The sequence below is a fragment of the Mytilus trossulus genome, chromosome 4, assembly GCF_036588685.1.
Source record: "Mytilus trossulus isolate FHL-02 chromosome 4, PNRI_Mtr1.1.1.hap1, whole genome shotgun sequence".
Classification (NCBI taxonomy): Eukaryota; Metazoa; Mollusca; class Bivalvia; order Mytilida; family Mytilidae; genus Mytilus; species Mytilus trossulus.
In genome coordinates this window covers 8,647,232-8,663,243 of record NC_086376.1, presented here as the reverse complement: position 1 = coordinate 8,663,243, position 16,012 = coordinate 8,647,232, and the positions used below count along the sequence as shown (strand labels likewise).

Below are 16,012 nucleotides of genomic sequence, written 5' to 3'. Positions count from 1 at the left end.
TAATATTCAAGATAATAACCGAAAACTGCAAAATTTTCTTACAATCATCAATTCAGGGGCAAACATTGTCCTATGGTCTAACTGGATGTTAATCGCGCTGTCTACAAGTATCATACCACGTCTCCTTGTGTTTATATTACACTATATCACAAAACCAAACCAATCAAGACCTTTTAAATACCTTCAGTAGAGAATTGTCTCTTTACAAATAAAGTCCTACTTACTCGATCGAGAGATAATTCTCTACTAAAGTTATTTGTGTCATACCTCTTATGCTAAGCACATTGAAAGTAAACTCCAATGAAACATCACTTTTACTCAGACAGTGTGGTTTACTGTTGGAACCCCATAAACCGCCCATTAACAATACACATCCTGATGATGTCTGTGCAGCGTCCTCGGGTGTCCAGTAGTAAATCTTGTCATCAGTGTAACCATACACAAATGATCCATACTTTGTATTAGTACTGGATGTTGTTCCGTCTGTCATCGATGAACCAGCTGGATAGAACTGGAAACCCGCATTATCACCAGTGTTGGCTTTCACCTTAAGATCGATCAAATAATAGTTTACAAGTCTGCGATGTTAACTTATCTAAACATTTTGTGGCTTAATAATTACCAAATTTAACGATACTTACCTTGGTTAACTTTAAGTTAAAGTGTAATTTTATGAAGACATAGAATAACACTGGAGGTGTTAGATGAGATAGTACTGCGCAACTGCAACCTCCATATTTACAGTAAAAACAAAAGTTGTTGGTATAAAAAGTACATCTACCAATTACAATATACAAAGATGTACCAAGCCCTATAATAAGAGCTGATGGGTTGGGTGGTGGCATCTAACACCTACAGTGTTATTCTATGTCTTCATAGATTTACACTTAAACTTAACCAAGGTAGGTATCGTTAAATTTAGTAATTATATAACGTCATAACACTTCCGGTATTAGATGAGACTTCAAAGCTACAACATATTTGGTTTCCAGGTGTACTTTTGAATGTATGTTACATGTATTTCACACTTCTTTGAAAATGAATACCTGTGATAATCATTAGATACACTAAGACAATTTGCAACAACCAGATGACAGTGATATGCATTATGTAGCACTCATAAACATGTAGATCATTTGATCTTTCTTATTTAAAACTAAATCATAAATCAAACATTTAATAAACTCGTATTCAGATTTGTAACACTTTTTCTGCAAAAACATCACTTGTTGTTACTGTCTTGTCATGAAATTTTCCCAAAGTCGTTGAACTTGACCAACCGGCTTTAGCTAAACTATCACTTACAGGCACATTATTCTGCTTTGCCTTCGAAGTAGATGCAGATCGTGTACTGTTGTGTCAATTCCTGCACGGCACATAACGGACTAGACACCAATCCATCTAGAAATAGTTGAGCAACTAACTTTTTTGTGTGGTTTAATATAACTTTATATTAATGAATCTTGTTCTGATCTTATATTAACAGTACGTTTCAAATATTTCTTCAGCACTAAATACACACATAATCTCCTGTCTGGAGGAAAACTTTTAAAAATAACTTCAGGATTCTTACATTGTATATCCAGGTCTGCTTTGTTTCAGTAAATCAAATATCTTAAAACGAAAACAATCCTTCTGTTTTTGCTTATTGCTGAGTTTTAATAAATGAATATTCTGTGATCTAGTAGCATTCGTCAATGCAATTTACATAACTACATGTAGTTTTAAAGTTTAATCTTTCATTCAAACAAATAAGTCAGAAATTCTAGCACAAGTTCTACAGACGTGGGAAATTTATCCTCTTTCCGTTCAAGACAGAAAATAAACCATTTCTTGATTTATGTTTTATATTGTTTTTGAGTTCCTGATCTCCATGATTCCATGATAATAGCGGAAGTTTTCTCTGAAATTCCTTTGTTTTGAAATCGGTTCCGGATAGCCGACATACAATGTACCATCAAATTCAATGTCTTTTCTAAAGGATGAAATATGTCCTTGTATGGTAGAGTCAATAGCTTTTTGTTTCCTTTGATAACATATGGATTGTTTATAAACAGTTTCATTACTTGAACAAACCATGATTGGGTTGGTCAAAGTGGTCCCACAGACAGCACGTCTGCCTTGTCTTTTATAATCTTCTTTACACAGCGTCCGATCATGCTAAAAGGAGGAAACATATACCTGTAAGAAAAACTACCATAAACCTGTAAGAAAAACTACCCCAATCAAGAGTAAAAGCATCAACAAAAGATGATTATGGGTCAGCTTTCCATGAACAAAAAATTGGTAACTGAGTATTTAGATGTGAAGCAAATAAATCTATTTCTGGTTTATTCCATAATTAACATACTTCAAAATTGTTTTTATTCAGTTGCCATTATATCTGATCATTAAAATGTCTTGACTGATAGTCTACTTTTGTCTACTTTTGTATTTAACTTCCCTGGTATATGAGTAGCAATCAGCCATATTTGGTATTCAATGCACCAAATCCAAAATTTTCTAGCTATTCTATTACATTCAATAGACTTTATACCACCCATACTGTTTATATAGCTTACAGCAGTTGTATTGTCTGTAAGCATTTTGACATTTTCAACAGTATTCAAATCATACTTGAATGATTTAAGAGCATGATAAACAGCTAATAATTCTAAACAATTAATATGATTATTTTTTCCATCCTTGCTCCATCTGCTACCAATTTTTTGTTCATTCAAGACTGCTCCCCAACCTAATTTTGAGGCGTCTGTTTGAATTATAACCTGTGGGTTACCTCTATTAAATGTCATCTTTTGAGTATAAATATTATCTGACCACCACTGTAGGTCTTGTTTCATTTCTGATGTATCAAACATTTCAGAATCAAAATCTCCCATAGCTAATTTTAATGCTTTAATTTTCTCTCTCTCTATTTCCCTGTTATAGAGTTTACCAAATTTCACAGCAGGGAGACTAGATATGAGTATCCCAAGAACTCTAGCTGCTTCTCTTATTTTACATTTATTTTTACTTTGAAATTGTTTGCATTCTTTAGCAATAGTATCTGGTTTTTCAACTGGTGAAGTAACTATCATTGTTTCCGAGTCAATGTAAAAACCTAAAAACTTGATGCATTTTTTCAGGAGTAAAAACTGACTGATCTTTATGTACTATAAATCCAAGGCTTGACACCATATTAACAGTTTCTGTAACATTATTTTTGCATTCGAGTTCAGTATCATCTAATAGTAGTGAATCGTCAATGTACCCAACATTTACATAACCCATTTTACGCAGACTTGCATATACAACTTTCATAATTTTGGTAAAAAGCCTTGGTGCCATAGCTATACCATTTGTTAGCAGGAATATTGAAAATATTTCTCTTTCCAAACAAATCTTAAAAATTTTCTATGCTATTCAGCAATGTTAATAGAATAATACGCATGTCTAAGATCTACAGTTGACATGTATGCATTTTCTTTAATCATATATAAAGCGCTTTCAAAAGAATCCATTTTGAAATGTTGATATTTACTGTGTGTATTTAATTCTTTCAAATTAAGTATCATTCTGTATTCGTTATTTTTTTTTGTTGGTCTTACAAAAATTGGGAAAATAAATTCATTTATTCCAGATTCAACCTATTGGATTGCATACATTTTTAATAATTTTTCAATTTCAATATCAACTATTTTGTCTTCCTTTAAATTAAATTTGGAATTTCTAATTGACATTTTATTTCGCATAGGAGGTCTATTGTCTGTAAATTCTATATAACAGTGCTGAACCGCATCTAAAATATATTCATCAGATGTTAATTTTCTCCATTCATTAACAAACAATTTCAATGTTCCTGCTTGAAAATCATTTGTGTTAATACTCAAAACATCTAATTTCTGTACTTGTGAGTCCAACGGGAGTTTTTTACTCAGATTTGTCAACTGACCTTTAGACACTACCACGGCCTCTTCCGCCTCATCCTCTACCACGGCGTCTATTACATAAGAATCTCCAACCACCACTGTACCGCCCCTAAACTGGCTATAACCATAACCAACTGAAAGGCGATTTGAAATATTTCTACATTCTCCAATGTCTTTGACTGTTTTAGAGACATCTCCACCAAATAACCATTTATTGAAAGGTTATGTTTTTTATTAAACAGGTCACCTTATACATCAGGTTTCGTGAGTTCTCTTCTAGCTAAGCATATTTCTTTATTTGCATGACCAAATAAAGTAAGAGAGTCCATACAGTCATCAAGAATACCTTCCAACTCAGGTTTGTTTTGCGTATCTTCTTTACCTAGAATTGTGTCTAGTCTATTAACTACTTTGGACAGATAAGTTGCCCCTCTGACTACAGAAGTCTGACATTGTCTCATTCCATTGTCATTAGTTCTAGTTCTGGGCCATAACAGATCCCATACTAACTGATCAGTTTGGACTGGTACAAGTCCTTCACAATTCTCAGGCCGATTACTATTTTCATCTTTCATAAGTTCTCTGTATTTCTCTTCCGAAATACCGTTTCTGAAAATATCTGTGATATTGTCTGCTAGATATTTACCTTTCACCACATCTCTCACCAGATCTAAATATTTATTCATACTAGAAAACCTGGACTCTTCGCTATTTGAGAGAGTTTTCTGTTTTTTTACAAGGTGGTTCATTACCGGTATCTTTACCGTCACCAGATTCATGGACCTCGTCCATATCTTCATCTACGTCACCTACATTATCATATTCATCATCATATTCATCATTATACAAAACATCTATACGTTTTTTTATATCTTCCAACCTTTTATTAGTTGAAGATTGTTCATTTCTCATGTCAGTAAGCATGTTAATAATCACATTATTATTGCTATTGATGTACTAGTCGACACCTCGTGTCACTTGTTTACCAGAGTCTTTTCTTTAGCGTCCTTGCTATTTACCTTTGAACCGTTACCTGTACTACTTTTACTGGCTATAGTTTTTGAGCATTTTCTTTTAGCGGGACCTTTAGCGGGATTTTACACTTCCCTTCATATGCTATTTCATCTTCGTCCAACCTTAATAAGTCATCTTCAAAAGAAGATTTAGGAGTTTTATCTCCTTTCTCCTTGTGCAGAATTGCGTCCGCCATCTTTGTCAAGTTAAATAATCTCGTTTCACAAACGAAATAATTATAAGATTTTTACTTGCGCAAAAAATCTGTTTATAAAGACATATACTTTTATTCAATATAAAAAAAATCACATTGACTTAATATATCTTTAATGAAATCTTAGTTAGAGGTTGCGCATCGAGACAAACCACATCCGCTCGATAGCAAAATTAGCAACACATTGAGGTTGCAGTTGCGCATTACTATCTCATCTAATACCGTAAGTGTTACGACGTAATAAAATTACTTGATCTATAAATTGCATTTGAAACATGAAGGCTTTTCTGACGTAAGAGAGATAAACAAAAGTGTTATCCTGTTAGTATAAATTTTATAGTATCTGGTTTATGGAGACAGATAGTCAACTTCAAACAAAATCTATGACTTTAATATGAACAAACCGGTTTGCAAAAATAAAAGAAGCTTGAATAAAATTATGCACGAACAAAATCGTATGTTCAGTTTATGTATTATGTAATTGAAGAAAAAAAAGCGTAGTGGAAAAATTTAACCACTTACCGCAAATAGAATCAAACTGTTATCAGCATGCAAAGAGTACCCAGGTCCAACAGATATAAAACTGGGACTTGTAATGTATGATGTCTGTGTCAGTACGATTGGATTGGTGGGAATAAAATTGGTGTCTAGAAAATTCCATACAAATGCCCTTACTGTAACTGTCTCGCTGTATCCGAAATCGCCAGTTTCACCCCATCCATTCATAGCATTAAAAGGTACACCTGCATTTTTAGATATCAAATATAACATGAATATAATTATATAGTGATAGTGTTATTCTAATCATATACTAGTACAAAATATTTAAAAAGACAATTTGATATATTGAAGCTTTTTAGTTGTAGTATTATTGAAATATTAGTTTTTATGTAGAAGGTCGTACGATGACCTATATTTGCTAACTTCGACTTCATTTGGCCGGTCTCTAGCGAAAAGGTGTTTTATTGATAATTATACTACATCTTTGCATTTCTATTATTATAAAGATGAAACATATTACAGCTAACATTTAATTGCTGAGGTATATACTTAACAACCAAAATAAAAACATTCAACAATTTCTTTGGATTTTAAATTTGAATTGAAATACGTAAACATTTTAACCGAACCTTTCTGAATATATAATATGGTAATTATTTTTTTGTGTCATTTTGTCTCTTGTGAAGAGTTGTCTCATTTGGCAAATGGTAAATGCCAAGTTTGACTAAGCATGAATCGAGCCCTCGAACTTCCGCACTTGAGGCATATACTAGTACGCAACATTAGGACCATCATAGCATTTATTTAGGATTCATACATTAGCGAATTCAAATATCATTACGCAATTTAATATCGTAAAAGATGATGAATGTAGTTGTTTTGAAACAGTGAAATTGTTCAGTTAATTCCAACTTATGTAATAATGCTGTATTTTGATTGGATGAGAACCATGGTATTTTTCACCAACTTCTATATATTGATATTTTGCTAGCAAATACCGTGGCAGATGAAAAATACCCTAGCAAATACCGTGGCAGATGGGGAATACCATGTCTAAAAATAACTCAATGAATTGTTTCTATTCTGATATGACAAATACATGGTCATTCTAAATATATGATTCCAGATAAAATATTTAGGATAAAAAACATCATTATTGAATTTGGACCGAATGACGTAAAAATTCCGGAAATGACGTCATAAATAAAACTCAACGGAAACGAATTCTCAACCGGTCACATTATACTGGAATCCACTTGTATTTCGCTTCACTGAAACTGACGAACAAAGTGTAGTAGTGAGCCGAGAACCAGCTTGTATCACAAAAAGGGAGATATATATACAGTCAGTTACTGTACATAAAAAAAAATGATAAGAAATGACTATACGGTCAATGCAATTTTACTGCGCAAATAGCACAGCTGCAGTGTATACAAAAATTATACATTCAAGTTTAAATTTCATATGATACCTGATTATAATAAACTTTCTGAGGTGGAACATTCGGTGGAATTAAACAATTATATCATGCTTACAGTGGGTATTTGCCAAAAATACCGGTTTCGAGGTAATCAAATTTCCCTCGCCTAACGGCTCTGGAAATTTGTACCTCTCAACCGGTATTTTTGGCAAATACCCCTTGTAAGCATGATATATTTGTAAATAAACCTGGGTTTGTTTTCACTTATAAATTAATCGATTTGTGACTATTAAACAGCGTAATACAAATGTTATATTTATAAACGACGTTACTACCTAAATAAAACAATTTGACACGAAATAAGTCTACAAATGTTAAGTAAATTTAGTTTGAGATTATCCTACGTATTCGTGGTTTATTTTTATAGGTTGTACTTTGTAAATACAGCTGTTGCTCAAAACACACCCCTTTTGGGGAGTAATTGAATATTCATAAACAAATAACTTTGTTTACATACCGGTTCCCAGTTATACTCTCTGTATTCCATATCGCAAAGACTGAACTTGGGAATGTTACCAGTAAATAAACACATGCATATTGTTTACATTGAAATCTGTGGTAACCTTTCATTCGAGGTAGGAGAAGTTAAGAAAATTAGTGTAAGTTTAAACTCTGAGACGTTTATGTTATATAAACGTTGGAAACATGCCGCACAGTCCTATATTTTGACCTTTGAAAAAAATTGTGGCGTATATGAACTTTCAATTCTAGGATAAGATGTTTTTCAAATTTCATAGTAAAAGTGGTACAGTTTAACCGTAAAAGGAGTTCCTATGGGAACTTGCATTGTCAATATTTACAGAAATGCAACCTATAATTCATTGTTATCAAATTTTTGGTAATTATTCATCAAAGAGTGTTTTCGCCGAAGTTGTTAATGAAAATAAAAAAATATTTGACTGAACAATAATGTATTTTACCATTAGCCCTTGACGATCCTGGTCCTTTTTTTGGGACCCATAATCTGAGATGAGTATCGCTATATGCAAAAACGACACCTCCAAACGGATTACTGGATGTTTCATAAAATACGCTACCTGTTGTAAAAAAGAAATTCATTATATCAGACCTCACAATTATGCGTATTACGTCATGAAAGTAAATCCAGTTCTGAGAGATTTTTTTATATGCTTTGTTAGCAATTATCGGCAACAAATAAAAACCATAACGACATATGTTTAAGATAGAAAAAGGAGATTTGTGTTCTCGTAAAACTAGTGTAGTACCATCACAGTTTGTTTCTGTACAAAGATTCATGTTCAGCTTTGTTTGTTAGGTTACTAAATCAGAGGAGTTGATTATATGGTTTTAGCTTTGTGTGTAGATGTATGACTGCCAATGCGACTTCTCTCTATCCAAAAATCTATTTAAAAAAGTTAACCATCTTAGGTCAAAGTACGGTCTTCGACACTTAGCCTTGGCTCACACAGAACAGCAGTCTATAAAAGGACACAGAAATGACAAGTTTAAAACCATTGTCACAATTATTTTTAGGGCTATCATCTCACTGAAACCTTGACTTAGTTGTGCTTAACAAAATATTGATCAATAGGATTGCAAGCTATGGAAAAAAGTAAAATCACAAAAATACTGAACTCAGAGGAAAATCAATTTGGAAAGTCCATAATCACATGGCAAAATCAAAAAACAAAACGCATCAAAAACGAATGGACAAGAACTGTCATATTCCTGACTTGGTACAGGCATTTTCAAATGTAGAAAATGGTGGATTAAACCTGGTTCTATAGCGCTAACCCTCTCACTTTAATAACAGTCTCATCAAATTCCGCTACATTTACATGATGCGTTAAATAAACAGTCACAATTAATAAAATAGTCAAAATATGGGTTCATCAGTCATCATCGTATAACAATTTTAAAAGGAACAATTTAACAGGACACAAAAACATCTACTATCTACGAAAACATTGCTTTTCGCATGTTTCTTATTTAAATTGCAAGGAAATATTCATGAAAACACGGTTTCTATAAAATATACTTTTATTTACATATTGATTGTGGAGGCTTGTGTTATGAAGAATGGTACATTTTCATTTTGAAATTAGATGAAGGTTAATTGCAGAATGACGCGAGATTGCCAATCAAATAACGCAGTATGGTGATAGTTATCAAAGGTACCAGGATTATAATTTAAAACGACAGACGCGTGTTTTGTCCTCATACATGTAAGACTCATCAGTGACGTTTTGATTAAAATATTTTTAAAGTCAATGAACCATACATGTAATGCAATAATATATTCTATATCAAACTAACAATTAACGATACAACATGATTACCTTGAGCCTCATAAACCCAGCCTTGATCAATGTGTACTCTGACAATTACCCACGACGGTTTATGTCCATGTGGTAAATCTTTAGTGTCACCTACAATATAGAATAAAAATAGAGCGACTGTTCATTGGCAAAAATTTAAGCTTATTAACTAAAATTCGGCACCAACTGTAATGTGAAAGGAACACTAAGGACGCCATCAGTTATTTTGATATTGTTGAGTAGAGTTATTTTGAAATATAAAACTTCTTTGTGCAGTAACAATATAAATAATATTCTTGCTTCGATCCTATTATTTTACCTAGACTCATTTTCAAAACATAAAAATAGGAAAAAATAGGAAAGCTGTTTTCCGTCATTATTCTTAATTTTAACCAACGTGACGCAACCCCTTGAAGTTAATTACTTCCCGCTGAAAAAGGGGTCTTTTGGTAGATGGTTGTCTCTTTAGCAATCAATGCAAATCTTCCTAATTTTCAAAAATTACCAACCAAACGTATACGATTTTATTTATTGAACGCATAATATTATTTAAGGATGTTATTTAAAAGACAAAATAAAGTCCAGTTAAAACACTACATAAATATCTAATATTTTTTACATGTACAAGTTTTCGTGGATTGAAGAAAATTCAATTTTCGTAATTATTTGATTACGTAGTTTTCCTTTAGTCAGCATATATCAATATGGACCATTTGTGATTCGTTTAACACTTAAATTCGTAATTTCCCTGTACCCACGAAATCCAAGAAAATGTGTATCCAACGAATAATAATGAATTTACAGTATGTATTTTTGTAACTGAAACAAGTTTTTTCTAATATCCAAAACCTGAACTCATTGGAATTGCATTAGAGATGAATGAAGGTCTTGGAAGTGAGCATGCTCTCCAAACTCTTGCTCTGACATAGCCAGTTGAAAATGATCTTGCTATGGAGCTATTACCATGAAATGTACTGTTTTCCCCTAAAACAGACAAAAAATTAATGCTGTGATTACTGAAAATGTCAATGATTTTAAGAAAGTTATTAAACACAAGATTGTTTTACCTTTGCAAATGTATAATGAAAAAAAATAATCTTTCCACCATCTTATATTACGAAAATGTATAGTTTATTGTCAAGCGGTGAGCTTTAGCAAACAGTTTATTGATCGAAGACCAAAACCGTGTTTTTTTTCTGCCTGCACATCAAAATTTATGTAAACATAGTGTTTAGAGATTTCCGAGTTTCATATTAAATTGTCCGTACGGCCAACGATATAACAAATATACATTTGTATATTGTTCGTTTAATCTTGTCTTGCTAATAACTTTTTCTATAAACATGATTCAGTGTCTCTTTGAGTCTAAAAACGATTTCGGCTAACTTTGTTTTATTTGTAGAGTTTTTCTTGCTGATAATTTTGACAATGTAAAGTGTGAATCTAGTAAAGTGTTCAAAGTTAACATGGCACAAGAACGCAACACATGGTAAAAATTGTCATCAAAGAACATGAACTACAATAAGGAGTTTATAAACATAACAAATCGTCAACAACATGTACTATTCGTTGTTTAATAACAAAGGTTTTATCATTTTTTTAAGACCGTACAGTGAACTATAGCAGTTTACTTCTATTCAATATAGTCTCTGGTTGAAAGTTGCCTAATGGCAATTACACCACATCTTTTTTGTTTTAAAGATAAACACCGGCTGTTCTTTTTGGTTAAATTCCGTTTTATATGAATGTCCTTTAGATTTGTGCAATTTGTATTTATAATATCTCATATTTATCAAATGTACACGAATGTAGTAAAAAACGTCATTTTTGCTGCATATTTTTCTAATAAAAAAAATTGGCACACATAACCTTCTTACGTAATCAAACCAAATGGCATTTTAAACAGAGTGGTCCATGAAATCGTTTTCAACTTAGATTAGTTTGAATGATAAAAATCAGTCGAAAACCGAATCTTTTCTCGATAATAGTTATCAAAGATACCAGGATTATAATTTGGTACGCCAGACGCGCGTTTCTTCTACATAAGACTCATCGGTAACGCTCATATCAAAATATTTATATAGCCAAACAAGTACAAAGTTGAAGAACATTGAGGATTCGAAATTTCAAAAAGGTGTGCCAAATACGGCTAAGGTAATTTATGCTTTGGATAAGAAAATTCTTATTTTTTTGTAATATTCCAAGTTTTGTAAACAGGAAATTTATAAAAATGACCACATCATTGATATTTATGTCAACACCGAAAAGTTGACTTCTAGGCTGGTGATACCCTCGGGGACGAAACGTCCACTAGCAGTGGCATATACTAAATGGTGTTAATAGTTATCAAAGGTACCAGGATTATAATTTAGTACGCCAGACGCACGTTTCGTCTACCTAAGACTCATCAGTGACGCTCATATCAAAATATTTATAAAGCCAAACAAATACAAAGTTGAAGAGCATTTAAGATCCAAAATTCTAAAAAGTTGTGCCAAATACGGCTAATGTAATATATGCCTGGGATAAGAAAAGCCTTAGTTTTTCGTAAAATTCATAGTTTTGTAAACAGGAAATTTATAAAGGTGACCACATTATTGAAGTTCATGTCAAGCAAATACGGCTAAGGATATACATCGCGTAAATAACAATTTACGTTAGCAACTTTATTACCTCCCTTATAACTGCATCGTATGCCCTTAAACCACAAATCAAGTAATTATCTTGTGAAGTTGTGTAATTATCTTATAAAGTCAAGTTATTATCTGCATCAGTTTCCTCATCGATGACAGATCAAACAGCTTGATTGGAAAAAAATTACTATGATGCAATTAGAAACATATAAAGGTATCGAGAGGAAATAAATGATTAGCAATATCACCCTTACATGGCGATAATTTAAGACCTCTTCAAGTGCCTGCAGTTCATTCCAAAAGTTTCCCTGCAGTAAAATTAGTTTTTAAAAACATCGGACAATTTCTGATTTTTATTATTGCTTCAAAATATAATGAAAAGTTCATCGTAGTGCTTGTTTTGCTATTTGGGCTAACCAGTATTGTTTCTGTCCCATAAACCCTTTTCTCTAAGTAAATATACATGTGTTACTATATGTACATGAAACCCAAGAATAAGCTGCTTCTAAAATGTGTACGAATTGTCCAAGCATAATTTCGATTTGTAGCCCTCAACACCAAGAAGACTAGTTAAACGGAACTAAAAATTCAAATAGAATTTACAGAATTTATTGTTATTACATACTATCTTGAATATTGCCAGATCTAAGTGAAGTTCGTTTCAATATAAACAAGTTTCATTCGCGTTTAGGTCGACGCGATATTAATTTAGTATTCCAAACCATGGGAATCGGAATTTCTATCAATGATAAGGTCAATTAAAATACACATATTGAAATTGATCACCATTAACAAACGGTCCCGGCTGGAGATGGAAACATACAAGTTTGTGTAAAACAGTGTAAAAACAGAAAAGGTTCATGATAGGTTGATATTGCTCACGTGTTATTTCAGGATCAGACATTTGTCTTATTTGTTAATCTGACTTTGTTTATCAATTTTGAAACTGACACTTTATGTCTTTTCTTTTTATTGATATTGTTATTGAAGATAAAACATAACAAAAAACGTAAATAAATCCTAAAAAAATCCCTATTTCACCTCAACAAAAGCCAAAAACTGCATCTCACCTTCTATTTCGAAGCCATGGTGGCCCTATTAAAATGGACCAAAACGTCGGATACAATTTATAAACATGTTACCCTAAGAAACATGCATTGAATTTAAGAAATATTAGGCCCAGTAGTTGAAGAGAAAACGATTTTAAAATGTAAACAAACACAATGAATAAATAAATGTATTAATGAATACTTTTAAACTGTTTAAGGTCACTCAATCATTATCAAGGATGCAAGTCAGCGAGTGAAATCATACAAAACAAGCTAAATTATTCACAAAGCAAAAAAAATGAACTTATTAAAAAAGATTCTCACTTGTATGCTTCGATTTAAAAAAAAATCTTCAATTACACAAAAAATATCCACGTATGTTTCCTAATATACAATCATTATTCGTTTTAAGGAATGGTAAATATTTGTTTATTTTTCTTTACTGTGGATTATTAATAATTATAATTAAAGAATTCCCTATGAAACAAAACTATACAATAAAATGTCATTATTAATATTGAGTATCCATTACATAAGACAAATATCAGCAAAAATAGTAATATAATGCATGACGATGCATAACTGCAGGTTTCTGAAAGGAACAGTTATTAATTATTTAATTGTTTGCACATACATGCTAGACATATTTAAAGAAAAAGTTTATGTCAATTAATATTGTTTTTGTTGTATATGTTTCAAGTATGATTCATGTTTAATTTCAGCGTTAGCTCTTTATTTTAAAGTCTTTCTTATGTAGTTTTATGGTATAAATTTTAAATGCTATTATCCTTTGGAATTGAAACATTTCGCAAAAGGTACATGAGAGAATTTGTTTCAGAATGAGTTTCTGCGATTCATAATAAGAAAGGAGTACACGTCAGCGCTTTGATACTTATAGATTGCCCGTTAGTTTAAACATATTTTACTGTTCAAAATGACAAGCGGATTACACACAAGTTTTACAACTTAATAACGTGTTCTTCAAAACTTCCCGTTGTCTATATCTATCAAATATAGTAACAAAGTTATATTGGGTGTCTGAAGTTCTATTATCAAAAACATTATGCTTTGTATGCTAAAATAAACTTAAATTCTGATTAAGTTTAAAAAAGAATAATTCAATGCTCACAATCATGATATACTATAACAGAAATAAAGGAAATTAAAACGTATAACATAACTTATTTCAACAAAAAACGTGTGCAAATTTAAAAGTGGAATGATCATGCATGTAAGATAGTGTGCATTGTCGTCCAAAGGCACACATTTATTGTAACCTAGGTAATTGACACTAACAATACAAGCCATTATGACTTTGTCAAAGAATAATAAAAGAAACAATGATAGTGATCTCTTTTGTTCTTTAGTTCTTTTTTTTTTATTCAAATCCGATCTCCTTTATGATATAAATAACAGCACCCTTTAAGATGAAACATGAAACGCAAATGCTATTTGTATAAATAAGGTGATACGGTATGATAACCAACGAGTCAAAATAACGAAAAAGCCCGAGCAGAGACAAATGCAAACCGGTTTGTCTACATGTCTAAAAATGCATACAGATATATAAATACTTTAATACTTTTTTGATATAATGTAAAAACAAATATGATGTAGGAAGTTGATGAAAAGCCGTTTAAATACTGTGACAGTGTTTTTTCTTTCGATCTATGGTTGACAAATATGTTATAAACAATTTTTTGCCTAGAAACCTTTGGAAATGTATCTTGCTTAGTCACATGTATGTGTGCGATTATTAAATAGTAAATAGATTGAACATGTATTCACATCTGGTAGGCAAATTGTTTTGAGTGTTCGTTAATCTAACCTGCTAGTAAACATACTAACCTAAATATACTAGTAAGCCTGTACACTCTGGTCGTACACAATTCTTTGGTCCTGGTGCTAGTATCTTTATTGTTTCATTGTTATATAAGTATAAAACTCCTCCGAATGGCAAATTATTATCATTTCCTTTCTGTGCAGATCCCATTGCTAAGAAATACATGTCCCTACTTAAGAACGTATCAAACACTTTGACCTGTACTTCGACCTTTAGAGGTAATTCATCTAAACCATGTGAAATGTCTACTTCCGGATTTACGTAGGCTTGTATTTGCATCCAGTTACTCACGAAATCTGGAGGTGCTAATGCGTTGGAAACATCGAATAAAAAAGTTTTCACTGTAATAAAAATATAAGTGAGGATTGTAATAAATTATAAAACATCTATCTTAAAAATTATTAAGAACAAAATCGTTCAGCGTATTACACTAGTCTTGATTTGATCGGAATAGTTATCTAGATAATAGATTATACTCCATATCAACTACTCAAACCGAATGTATTGTGTATACAATATATGTTTTCTAGTTATAGTACATCCGAATACTAGTACATAGTTTAAGATATTAAAACATCTGAATTTGACATTGCCTTACGTAGCAATCAAACAAATACCAACTCCATTTTACAGTTTGTGTGTCGTTTATACCGTTAAACCTCTTTCATAACTTAGAAGAATTTCAAATATGTGGCACCCGCACCATTTTTAATGATTATGTCCAAAGCTTTGAACCTGAAATCGAATAGTAGATAAATGAATGAATGTGACCTGTCGAATTAGACTATTTACCGCATTTGTTATCACATAAGGTAGCAATACACAGTTAGAAGTTTAGTTTCGCATTATGGCCCCTGTAAATTTTTTATATATGAAAGTTTTTGTACAATAAAATTGATTTTTAGGTAATTGAAGAATAATATAGCCTTCTTAGTGGGTTTATATGAACATTTAGATTGATTTTAACATGTTTTATAGGCCATTTCAATGATTGACAGTCCGTATTTTCCTATCCGTACCGTTCATAGGTCCATAAATTATTGTAGTGTTTATCAACAAAGATTTTGCGCTCGATCTTTTCAATTAAATTT

At 31.8% G+C, this 16,012-nt stretch overlaps 1 protein-coding gene across 1 annotated transcript in view; it reads right to left on the bottom strand.

Moving 5' to 3' along the window:
* LOC134714436 (uncharacterized) overlaps positions 1 to 16,012 on the bottom strand; it is a 35,326-nt gene that overhangs the window by 9,336 nt on the left and 9,978 nt on the right. Inside the window, exons 2-7 of the mRNA XM_063575677.1 lie at positions 14,927 to 15,262; positions 10,246 to 10,380; positions 9,418 to 9,507; positions 8,038 to 8,154; positions 5,659 to 5,879; positions 268 to 547 (exon numbers count right to left, since the gene is read on the bottom strand). Coding sequence (XP_063431747.1) covers positions 268 to 547; positions 5,659 to 5,879; positions 8,038 to 8,154; positions 9,418 to 9,507; positions 10,246 to 10,380; positions 14,927 to 15,262 — 1,179 coding nt within the window. The remainder of the gene's footprint in view (positions 1 to 267; positions 548 to 5,658; positions 5,880 to 8,037; positions 8,155 to 9,417; positions 9,508 to 10,245; positions 10,381 to 14,926; positions 15,263 to 16,012) is intronic.